At 40.8% G+C, this 12,051-nt stretch overlaps 1 protein-coding gene across 1 annotated transcript in view; it reads right to left on the reverse strand.

Moving 5' to 3' along the window:
• Nucleotides 1-12,051, reverse strand: part of MGP1 (MALE GAMETOPHYTE DEFECTIVE 1) — a 60,970-nt gene that overhangs the window by 14,645 nt on the left and 34,274 nt on the right. Inside the window, exon 4 of the mRNA XM_087683280.1 lies at nt 7,476-7,586. Coding sequence (XP_087539406.1) covers nt 7,476-7,586 — 111 coding nt within the window. The remainder of the gene's footprint in view (nt 1-7,475; nt 7,587-12,051) is intronic.

Raw genomic sequence — 12,051 nt, forward strand, 5'->3', positions numbered from 1 at the left:
TGACAGCAAGAGCAATTGGTTAGCAGGAGGAGATTGAAGAATCTCAAGTTGTACTCCTTCCAATTAAATGAAAGCTAAAAAAATACCGCAAGGGGCGCCAATTTTGGGGCCAACAAGGTGTCTACTGTCCAAGAATGTTATGGTAAAGTGTGTATTTCATTTTATGTGCAATCATTTATTATTGTAATTAACTCTTAAATCAGGTTATCACCACCCATTCCAAGAAGGAAGGCTGGTTTCACCAGCCCACCACCAAGATGCCTCGAAGAGTATCTAACGTCAATGTCAATCATAAGAGCACCACCTGAAAATAGAGAAGAATCATAGTAACTCTCTGTGTTATGTCACCTATGTCACTCAGGACATACGAGACCAATCTATCAAATGTGTCTCTGAACATGTGACCATGGAATCCCCACCTTCGGCTAGAGCCGCCAAAGTATCCCCTCATGTGGGCTCTAGACGAAAGCCTGGACCTGGATATCAATCCTAGCTCCAAGATTTGTACCTGCCACACTTCGGTCAATGTGTCAGGGATGTCCTTCTGTGGATCTTGTGCATCTGTATAGACATATAGATAAGGCACGGCTGCCCCATCTCACAGTCCCTCTCTGGCACTAGAGATTCGTGAGAGATGTCTACATCACCACCACTAGAAAGCAGCTAATGAAGGAGCCACTAAGCCCTTCCCACAATCCGAAGAAGAGAATCCCTTCCGCGCCTTGGACTTCACCTTGGCTAGAGGATTGGAATCAGAAACTGAGGCAGATGATGACTCGTCGGAGGAGTCCACATCCCGCTTCGTCTTCTGCTCCTTTTTCTTCCTAAAAGCCGCTAACTCTTTGCAATCCTTCCTTAAATGACCTTTCTTGCCACAGTGGTAACACTGGGCCTTCGACTTCTTCATCTTTGAACCCCTCTCTGAAACTGCAAGAGCCTCACCTGAACCTCCATAATGTGACGGAAGCCTCCCCTGTAGTTGCAAAGTAGCCTCATGCTCAAGTAGCATCGAGGACATGTGAAGAAAACTGACAGGAGTTGTAGATGTCTACGCCCGTAAAGCATTCGCCACTCCATCAAACTCCAGAGGAAGCTTATAGAGCACCGTACCAACAAGATGCGCCTCTGATAGGGCAGACTGCATAGTGCGAAGCTAGTCTTGGAGTTGGGTAATACGAAGTAGGAAGGATTGAATCGTATCTGTGGATTCAAACTTCAGTTGTTGGAGCTGGCCATAGAGAGTAACGGCCCTCACAGTAGAAGGAGCCTCGTACATCAACTCTAACTTTAACCATACATCTGAAGCTGTCGTACAGGAGGTGACTGCCGGTAGGACTTCTTTGGAAATACACCAAAGTAATGCCAAATAAGCACGAGCATCATCCAAATCCCATGTAAGCACAGCCTCCTCATGGTTGTCTTCCTCAAAATCAAATGGAACAAGAGAAGGTTGTTGAGGACGTGTCATAACTCCGCCAACCACGTACCATAATCGTTTCTGTATAAACCAAGCCTTCATCACCGCACTCCACGTGTAATAATCATATCCATGGAGCTTGTCATCAGTGGATGTGCATGGAGGAGCCATCTGGAGAAGATTCAGAAAAGAAGTAGAGAAAAGAAGGGATTGGGAGAACCACGAGCACAGACTGCAAAAAGCAAGAGTTTACATGCAGTATAACCCAAAAGCTATCAAAATAAGCCCAAATCTGCTGCACAAAGTCAAAAAATCAATTCAAATCTGCTAGAAACAGCAAAAACGGCCTGTTCTGCCAATCGCCCAGCCCAAAATAGTGCTGTAAACGGCAAAACGCAGGCTACACACTGCCTAAACAGGTATAGGGAACTGTCACCAGCAGCCTGATAAGGAAAACACAGGCAACAAGAGGTGTTGGACAGGTAGGCAATGCAGATGCTGATCAAAACGCAAAGTATGGAAGCCAAAATCTGGTTGCAATCAAGTTGACAGCAGTCGCCAAGGCAGCAGAGGGGTAAATCGGTCCTGAAATCAGCAATAAAACACAACACAAGGTGTGCACAACCTGAAATCTGATACCATGTCAGAACTGGTGTAGCAATGGAAGCATAAATAACATGCTGAAATAAACTGCTGAAACACAAGACAAGAGAATGAATGAATGAACACAAATACAGATGAGAACTCAAATGTATGCTCGGGAAACGGAATCCATATCGAACATGAGACAACAGCATACAACAATGAATCACTAGCTGTGTGGGCACCCTGGCACCGGCTCATCTCTCCCCAAAAGAATCCACAAATGATGGATGAAGTACACCAGGGGGGGAGGAGCCCCAGCAATATATCGGCATAAAATGGGGGGAGCAATAAATGCAGTCGGCCAGCATTTAATGCTGGTCGGCCAAAATTAAATGCTCCCCAGCCCTAAAAAGGGCACCAAAAATGCTAGAAAAAAATACCACAAAAAGGCCACAGCCTCTGGAGCACAAACTCGCACCTGAGCTAACTAATCTGCTAACACTGTCAGCACATCAAGAGAATATCAATACCCATTACCTTGAGAAACCAATTGTAAGGTGGTAGCAAACATCTCATAGGACTGTGGAAGTCTATCAAGCACACTAGGGACAAGATAGCTCTCACATATCTCCTTATCAATGTTCACCAACTCCTCATGCCAATCTATAATTTGTATAGGATAGGCATCCATGCCATCCTCGAATCTAATTGCTTCCTGATCTAATAGAGATCACAAGCACTCTTCACAATCAGAAAAGGGCATATGTGTGGAACAATGAGTCTCTTGATTGAAAGAGCGATCAAAAGCTTTGCTTGAGCATCACACATATCCCAATGTACCTAATCGATAGTAGGAGGACCAAGAGTAGTAACTCCTAAAGAGCTAGAACACGTAGTGGAACCACCAAAAGTAGAAGCAGTAACACCTACAATGTATTAGGGCTTGCTGGCTGAACCTCTAAACCCATGACAATTCCCCAAAAGCCTTTTGTAACCAGTATATATTTCATCATGTACAACCAAGTAAAATAGTTGCTACTATCCAATTTGTCACCAATAGAAAGCATCACAAACAACTCATTCTGATTATATGCTATCTTAGTACATGCAAGATACACAAATGCAACTAAGACAACTACTCAAAGTTATCTGAAAATGGACAAGGGAGTTGTTGTCCCAACACCTATGTGTGAAAAAAAAAAGGCTAAAAAGTAACATGAGATGAGAAAGAGCTTACAACCAATACAAATGTTGCTGTAGATGCTATTCGGGCATTTGCACACAGAAATATTTGGGGCAGCAAGCTGAAATGTTTCGGAATTTCAAAATTTTGATTAAAAATGTTGGAGAAATTGCTGAATTTGCACAAGTTCAATGAAGGTCCACACAATGGAAGGTGATTCTAGAAAAAACCCCAAATATTATGGTGAAATTTTCATGAAGCTGCAAAAATTGGGTTGGTCGGCAGTGCCAAGCATGTGAAACTCAAAATTTCTTAGAAATCAAGGAAGAGACGGGCAAGAAGAATTGGAAATTGCAAAAAGTTCTGAAAACCCCCAAATCCAAAAATTATGGTTTCTACAATTTTGAGGGTAGAGCCAGGCAAAACAGACCAAAAATTTCAGAAATTCAGAAACCCCCCAAATTTGAAAATTAGGGTTTTTGAGTTTTGTTTCTTTTTAAAGATTTGCAAAAACTAGTGGGCAGGGCTGAGAGAGGCTGCATGCAAGGCTGAGAGACATCAGGTGCAAGGGCTGTGCGCAAAACTGCACGTAAAATCGCAGCACTGGCTGCACAGAGAGAGAATGCAGCACAAAATGTCACAACTGAGGTGACAGCAGCTGTGGGGAGCAATGCCATGAGGGACTCCACACGTGGGAGCTGGTGACGCAACTGATGCAGCAATGGTGATGAGACTAGTGGCACAATGGTTCTGACACCACTATTTTATCGAATGGACAGCTCCATAGACAAGAAGTGGAGTAGAGAGTGAGAGTGAAAGTAGACACACAAAAAAGCATTTAAGAGTACTTTCGCTAAAATAAATCACAAGAATGAGAATACAAGGTACAACCATAAGGTTATATAAGCCTACACACTGAAGTGTGTTCACATGGGGAAAAACCCCCTCCCACACAAGAGAGCAAAAAGTGCCCGTGGATAGGGTGTGTTCAAACCAAAACGACTTGAGGAAATATACAAGGTGTATTTAACATTTCTAACACCAAAGGGTAATGCTTTGAAAGAACATGTAATGTTTCCATCCACATATTGAACAATGCAGAAAGAAAAGAGTCATTGCGGCAAACATACATCTATCCAATCTAGCCCAAGTATCGAGATGCTCAAGAGAACCGTATGTATATCTAGGCACGGAAGGGTGGAGCAAAGACCACATATCTTGATTCAATGAGGAAGCCATCAAAGCATCCAAAGCCTAGCACTTGAGGCCATCCACCACAGAATCAAACCATAGAGAGACACTACATGTATTTCCATAGTTCACAACAATCCCAAGCTAAATTGGGTATATATACTCCCACTAGCCATAAAACCTCGCCCTCATACATAAACTTCACTGTCAAGAATCAACCTAGAACATCCTGATAAAGTTAGGATGACTGCAATGAAGAAGAACAGCCAACATTACCCCAAATCGATGAGGACCATTATCACTAAAGAAAACAATATAATCCTTCTATACATAGATAGCACCAATAATTGAGTATTGCTTGTGTTCCATTAAATAAAATACATCCCAAATACTAGCAAACTAGAATATACACACATGTAAAGATTATTGTTGCATTGCTTTCTTTTTTGTAACTGCAAACTTGCCTACCTGGAACCTCTCCATCTCACTTCAATTGGTTATATACTAGCAACATGTTGTCCAAGAAAAATATTCTCATTGCCAATTATAAAGAGCATCCCTTCGAATAAGGAATCTTGCCTAAGCATTTGACCACAAAACAGAATTTGAAGTGCTTTTTATTGGCCACACAAACCAGTGGTATTTGAGATGATTTAGGCTTCGGAAAGGATCAGCTTCTTCGGATCGCGGGAAGGGATTGATGGCCCCTTTCTCAGTTGCTTTCTAGGGGTGGTGATGGTGACATCCCTCATGACTCTCCAGTGCCAAAGAGGGAGTGTGAGCACGTGGCGAGATGGGGCAGCAACTATATAGATACATAGGATCCAACAAGAGACGTCCCTGATGCATCAACCGAAGTCTAGCAAGTTCAAATCCTAGAGCAGGATTGACATCCAGATTCATGATGGGCTATCTAATAGAGCACGAGATTGGTTCCTAGTCATGAGCTCACATGAGAGGACACTTTGGCAATCTAGCCAAAGGTGGAGAATCCATGGTCACGTATGTTCCAGAGGCATTTTTGACAAGATGGTCATGTATGCTACTAAGAGACATTGGGACAAACACAAAGATATGTTATGCTCTTCTCTATTTTTAGGAGTTCGTACGATCGACATCGACATTAGGTTCTCTCCGAGGCAACTTGGTGATAGCTTGATCACCCACTGCTTAAGTATCCATGGTTCTACTTGATGGTTCTATGTTGTACGGTTTATGATTCCTTCTCATTGTACCATTGTATTGTATCAGATCACCCATGATCTGTGAGAGGGTGTTAGCAAATATGTCAACTCATGTGAGTTTGTCCATGTAGAGGCTGAGCACATTATTTAGGATATATTTATGCATTTTTTATTTGTGCCATTTATGGTCATTTGTAGCATTTATGGCTGACCGACCAGCATTTTATGCTCCTTTTTCAGCCTATATATTCAGGCTCCTCCTCCTCACTCAATCACTCATTTGCCATCACACGTGTAGAGACTCCATGGAGAGAGGAGCAAGTGACAGTGCCCACGCAACCACTGACTCACTGTTGTATGCGACTATATCGTGTTGGATATATGGATTCCATTTCCCGAGTATACATCTGAGTTCTCATCTGTATTGTGTTCTTCACTATTCTTTCTTTCCCTTTCTCTTTTGTCTTGTGCTTCAACGGTTTATTACGGCATATGTTCACACTTCTATTGCTGCTCCACTTCTAACAACCAAGAGAGTGTATCTGCTGACAAAGTAGCATACACTGGCTATCTATGTCCAACTCCAACCTAAAACCTCGATAATAGTGAAGTATGTCTGGGTCAAAGATAACCTGTCTGCTTTAAACTCAGGTTTCCCAAAACTCAAGTTGTCATGAGCTCTTGAAAGCTGTCTGCCTGTGGATGAAGTCCAAAGAGCCTCCCAAGCTGAAACTCGATCCTCCAAAGCAGCCATGAGAGTAACAATGAGAGCAAGAAACCAACCTTTATGGCAACCATCTCAAGGCAATCTTGTAGTGAGCTTGTGAACGGGTGAAAGTCAAGGGGAATAAGTATGATTCTATGTCTGTAACAGACACACAAATATTCTGACAAATATATATACACACACTAGATATCAACAAGGTCAGTGCAATATAATACAAAAGCCAGGACTGCCTACAAATGCTCCTCTCTAGGCAACTGCACAAAATAGCTCTCACCCATGAGGGCACAAATTCCTATTGAGTGACACTGGCCCACTATATTGATAATTCTGCACGACAGTTTGTACTCACTAATAGCACTGTTCATGATAATCATAATTCCGTGACAATTCATAACAATGGACAACGATGATCATATGTCTATTTTGTACTCACTACATTTCTATGATATTACTTTCATCAGGGGCATACTATTTCATAGCATCCTAGTTTCATTTCTCGATCAATGGATTATTGATGGTGACGTAAATGCCATTGGGGCTTGGGGCTTTTGACATGGTGCATGTTCACATGCAATGATTTACTGGCCTTTCTAGTTCTTCGATAGTGTTTGCAGGAAAATGTTCACATGCGATGATTTACTGGCTTTTCCAGCTCTTCTATTGTGTTTGTAGGCAAACTCATATGCTTCAAACTTTTACATTCTCATGTTACAATGGGTATACAGAAGTCTGATACTATTTTTTGAAAGCCTTTTCTTGAAGTTTAGAAAGAATGTGAACCCACATTATCCATCAACATGCTCTTTTACTGATAACTAATACAGTAAGTGTCAATAACAGTGCCTGGTACCTAGACAGAAAAAACGAAGTTCAAGATATCTATATTCCATAAAAGTGCTACACGATATGGGATGCACTACAAGAACCACACCTCATGTGAAAATAAGGCAGCTCCAAGCTCAAAATGCATAGATCAAATAAATACCTAAATGAAAAGTGCAAACTAGGAAGTGTGCTCTCAAACAGGCTCACAAATGTGGAGGATAGGCAGGTAGCACTAACAATGGACTGTAAATTGTAATTTTACAATGAAAAACAGAATAAGCTGATCAATAATTCAACTCTAATATTTGCAAAAGCCACATGACCTTAAGAGACATCAGAGCAGACTAGTAAGATACAACATACTTTGCCTTTAGCTTTGGCAAGAATTTGAAAAATGTTTTTACGTCAGGAGCAGCCTCAGCCTCTTTGTCAAGAATCATACCAATCTTCTCAGTCCTCGTAGGTGCTCCCACCCTATCCATAATAAAAAGTTAGGTTTCAGAGTTTACCTCTCCATAAGAGTGTGAAGAAATGCTTATAAATGACACTTTGAAATAATAACAAATGAATAAAACTAGCCCCAAAAATGGTCTCTCTTGTGGTTTAAATTTATTGGCAGTAAGTTTACACCTTCCTAAAGTTCAGCACAAATTTGTGCAAATGTTTGATGGGACTTTCCTTAATGAACCAATGCGACACACACATCCAAAAACCAAACTTGCACATCTAAGATAGCACTAGAAAAAAACAGACGCAAGCCCCATACCACATTGAATAGATCCATTATCAACTTAGTGCTTCTTTTAAATAGGAAAAGAACACATGAGAATGCATGTCAATGAAGTATATGCCAAGGCAATATAATGGCAATTGTTTACGCTGCAACAGTTTTAAAATACTTAAAACCTTCTTGTGGAGGGACCCAACATGATATGCCACATTTATTAAATATTAACATGCAATTTTGCAAAACTTGCCCCCATGAGTTAGATACTTGCACAACAAACATTGAAAAGCTAATTTGCAGCAATAAACCCACCATCACTGTATTATCACACACAACATGGTCCACTACCATCTTTAAAGTAAAGCATCTTCCAATAAGTACTGCAAGGGCACTGATTTTGGACCTTGCATACCCACTTCTATCTAGAACAAGAGCATGTGTCATGCACTGACGCATTGCCCTGTGCTAGTATTTTTTTATTGTGATAATGTTAGTCAGTAGTTAGTTGTTTGTCAAGTTGTGTGAACAATTACTTGATTTCTTGTTTGATTACAATGTATCCATTAACCCATGCTCTCAAAACAGATCAAGGCATGATGGTTACATTGAGTAGATATAATTCAAAGCGTAGAACTCAAAAATAGTTACACATAAGGACCATTTTCATTACACTAGCAGACCTATTACTTTGACTGCTTTACATAACACCATGAGATAAACTAAATTAGCTCCAAATTGTAGATGTTGAGCCACATCAATGTGATGTGTTAGAACTATCTTACCCTCAGGGCCATGATAAGAGATAGAATTATATTGGCGTTCTCTAAGTGATCTTGACAGGGGGGGTATGGCTAGGGGTGGGTGGTGGCTGCGTGTGGGTGTGGTGGGGTGGTGTATGTGGGGTGTGCTTTTGTGCCTGGTGGTGAGGGTGGGTGGGTGTCTAAAATGCTTGACAATTCCATCCCCCCTCTTGAACCCCCACCAAAAAAATAAAACATCCCACCCTAAGATCCTAAAAAAACACCAAAAGATGCCCACTTTAACTCATACTATTTGAATTATACTTACATGAGATGTCCAACTACAATGACAAGGGAGATGAAGCTAAAGCTAGCCTATCTTGAGTATTGATAATAATTATGTTGTATATTGATGACATTGTACTTACCAATCTCACCGAAGGGCTTGTAGCACCACTTGGATACACTACATGTCTTTTGTAGAGATAGAGTGACCCTGAGAAATACCAAGGTCGTGGTTTTTGACACTTCAAAAGCATGGGTGACCAAATCTTTGTATCAATTCACATTCAAAGGACATGTCACAAAGAAATAAATTTTTATTACTTTGCTTAGCATTTGATTAGAAGTTAATCAAATGTGCAAATGTGACTTGCACAAGTGAGGTGCAAGTCGATTATTTCACAATGTGAAACCTAGGACCCCAAGATATCAATTGGTGCCAAAGAAAAAAGTTGTAGTAAGTTATGATTAACAAGCATTAGATAGTACCCTGTGTCAAATTTAGGCCTAGTCCAATTTATTGGCCACTAATCCTAGTGGTGACATTAGAGACTAGGTATTAATTACTTAATTAATGTTGGTCTAATGGATTAATAACTGCTTAGGGACACTTTAGAGACAAAACTAGCCTAGCCAATTTATTTATTGGCTGGTGAAATTGATTTTTTGAGCATTAGAGCAATTCATAAATTGATTTTTAAAATTAATGTTCCAAAAATAATTTAGTAAGTTAGATAATGCTAGAAAATGAGATTAGAAGGCTGCCACTTGGCAAAACTTGCCCATACAAGTGAGAAAAAGGCTTTTGAGGCTGACAGAGAGAGAGAGGGTCATTCCAACCTTGTGCACAATATGAGACAGAGAGAGAAGGCTACCATTAATACTGTGAATGTTTTTTCAAGCCAACAGGCATATTCACAAGAGACTGTCATTTTTGAACTTAAGGATTGCAGGGACAATAGCTACTTTCCATTCCATGTCCCTTCCATGTGAGTATATAGTCCAAGTGATGGCAATTCCTCCCCGCCCCTGTCCCATTTTGCATCACTTGTGACTATGCCAACAAGAGACCCTCCAAGAATTGGTGACATACCCAAAAGAGTACAACAATAGATGACAATTGTTTGAGGGTTGTTTCCACCAAACAACATCATATTCAAGGTATTCCATCAATGAAGATAACTTTCATGGCTGTCTAAACAAGGCAACAATTGATGTCTTCCATTTTTTCATAACGAAAGTCCAAATCTTCTCTCTTCTCAGTATTTCCTTATCCTTCAACCAATTCTCACACTTCCTCAACAACTTCCAACAAAATCAGCCATTGGAGATGAAGGTTTTGACTAATCTCTGCTATAACCCCTAATTTACAAGTAGAAATTAAGGTTTAACAGCCATCTTGGGATGTCTACTCACAATTGAGGGCCAAGGACTTGAATTCTAGCAACTGAAAGTGAAGAGTTTCAAGAAAATTGAAGAGGCCAACCAACCAATTTGAAATTTAGGGCTAAATTTGTCTCAAAAGAAACAAAGTGAAGGCCTTATCAATGATATCATCATGGAACATTCTAGAAGACTTTAGCCACCCTCCAACACCTATAAAAGCAGGGGCTCACCATAGAGCTCCTCGGTCTTGCCATGCCAAACTTGGGAGCTCAAGGTTGAGACCTCCAAGTAAGTAAGTTCGAGACCTTGTAATCTCGTAGTACGAGATCTTTTCTAGTATTGTCTTGTATTATGTTCATTCCCATTGAGGAGATTTTGTAATTCCGATATCTTGTATCCATATCTACGGTCTCAAGTTATGGGATCCTTTATATCCTATCGAGTCCAACTGTCTATATCTACATTCTTGGGTTAGGGGATTTTCCCTATTCTGTGAAGTTATCATTGTACATTGTGCCCCTACATAGGATTATCTTGTAATCAAGATTCTTGTAACAAATCTTGCATCTAGTCTAGTCTCTTGAGTATAGTCTAGTGCTCCCATAACAGTTTATGAAGACTCCTTTCTAGCCCCAACCAAGCACCGTGGAGATGACCCTTTAAAGAATCATGGCCTCCCTTCAAAACCTCCAACAACAAATTCAAGACTTGAATGAACAACAAGCGTAGCTTCAAATAAAACACCCTATGCATCTAGGCCCTACGCTTCAAGAGATGCAAGACCAAATCCGAGGCTTGCAAAATAACAGAGCAAGTGATCAGATGATTCCACATGTTTATCAACCTCCAACAAGAGAACTCGAGATCAGCATGCCAAAGAAGTTCAATGGTGACCATTCGAAGTTCAGGGCATTCCTGCACAAGCAAAGCTCTATATCCGCATGCAACTGGATAGGTATCTAGATTACGCTTCCAATGTGGGATTCATTGGGACTTTGCTTTGTAATCAAGGTTTATCTTGGTTCGTCCCAATCTTGGAAAAGAATATACCAATACTCCATAACTATGAGGCATTTCTTTGTGAGCTCACTTCCACATTTGGAAATGCAAACACTGGTCGAGTAACAGAAGCAAAACTTCGAAAGCTACGAAAAGGTAACCGCACAGCCTCTGCTTATGCATCTAAATATAGGCACTTTATCTGTGACCTCACTTCGCATTAGGAGTATTTTATCAGTCAATTCAGATGGGGTCTTCGAGATGACATCAAGGACCTCATGCTCATTGTACTTGAGGAAAAAACACTCGACGATTATATCATGCAAGCCACCAGCGCAATAATAGATTGTTCAAGAGGAAGCAAGAAAAGTGAAAAGAAATAAGGCCTTGCCAATAGAACCCAGCCCCAATCGGAGACCCAATCAGAAAAAAAACCGGACCATATCTGATCGTAAATGAGACCGTACAACCGGACCTTGATATAAGAAAGGGTCTCTTGATCCCAACTACACCCACGGAAACTTTCCTTGTCGCAATCCAAATGATCCTACCGAGAAAGACCCTTTCCCTCAAAGACATGGTCAACTCTGGGAACTCCGCAAGTGCTTTATCAAGAAGATCCTACCTAGCACCTAAGAAAGAAGAAGAAGCTTTTGATCAACAACAAGCAATACTACTCAAGCCAAAGCACCTCTTGCTAGCAGCCATCTCCACTCACCAAGACAACCCTACCTTGATCCAATTAATCCATGAAGCCCTACCGCATGATGATTTGGTCAACAATGTCAAGAGAAAAAATCAAGAG

This window comes from Lygodium microphyllum, chromosome 8, assembly GCF_053477565.2.
Source record: "Lygodium microphyllum isolate KBCC chromosome 8, Lygodium_microphyllum_v1.1.10, whole genome shotgun sequence".
Lineage (NCBI taxonomy): Eukaryota > Viridiplantae > Streptophyta > Polypodiopsida > Schizaeales > Lygodiaceae > Lygodium > Lygodium microphyllum.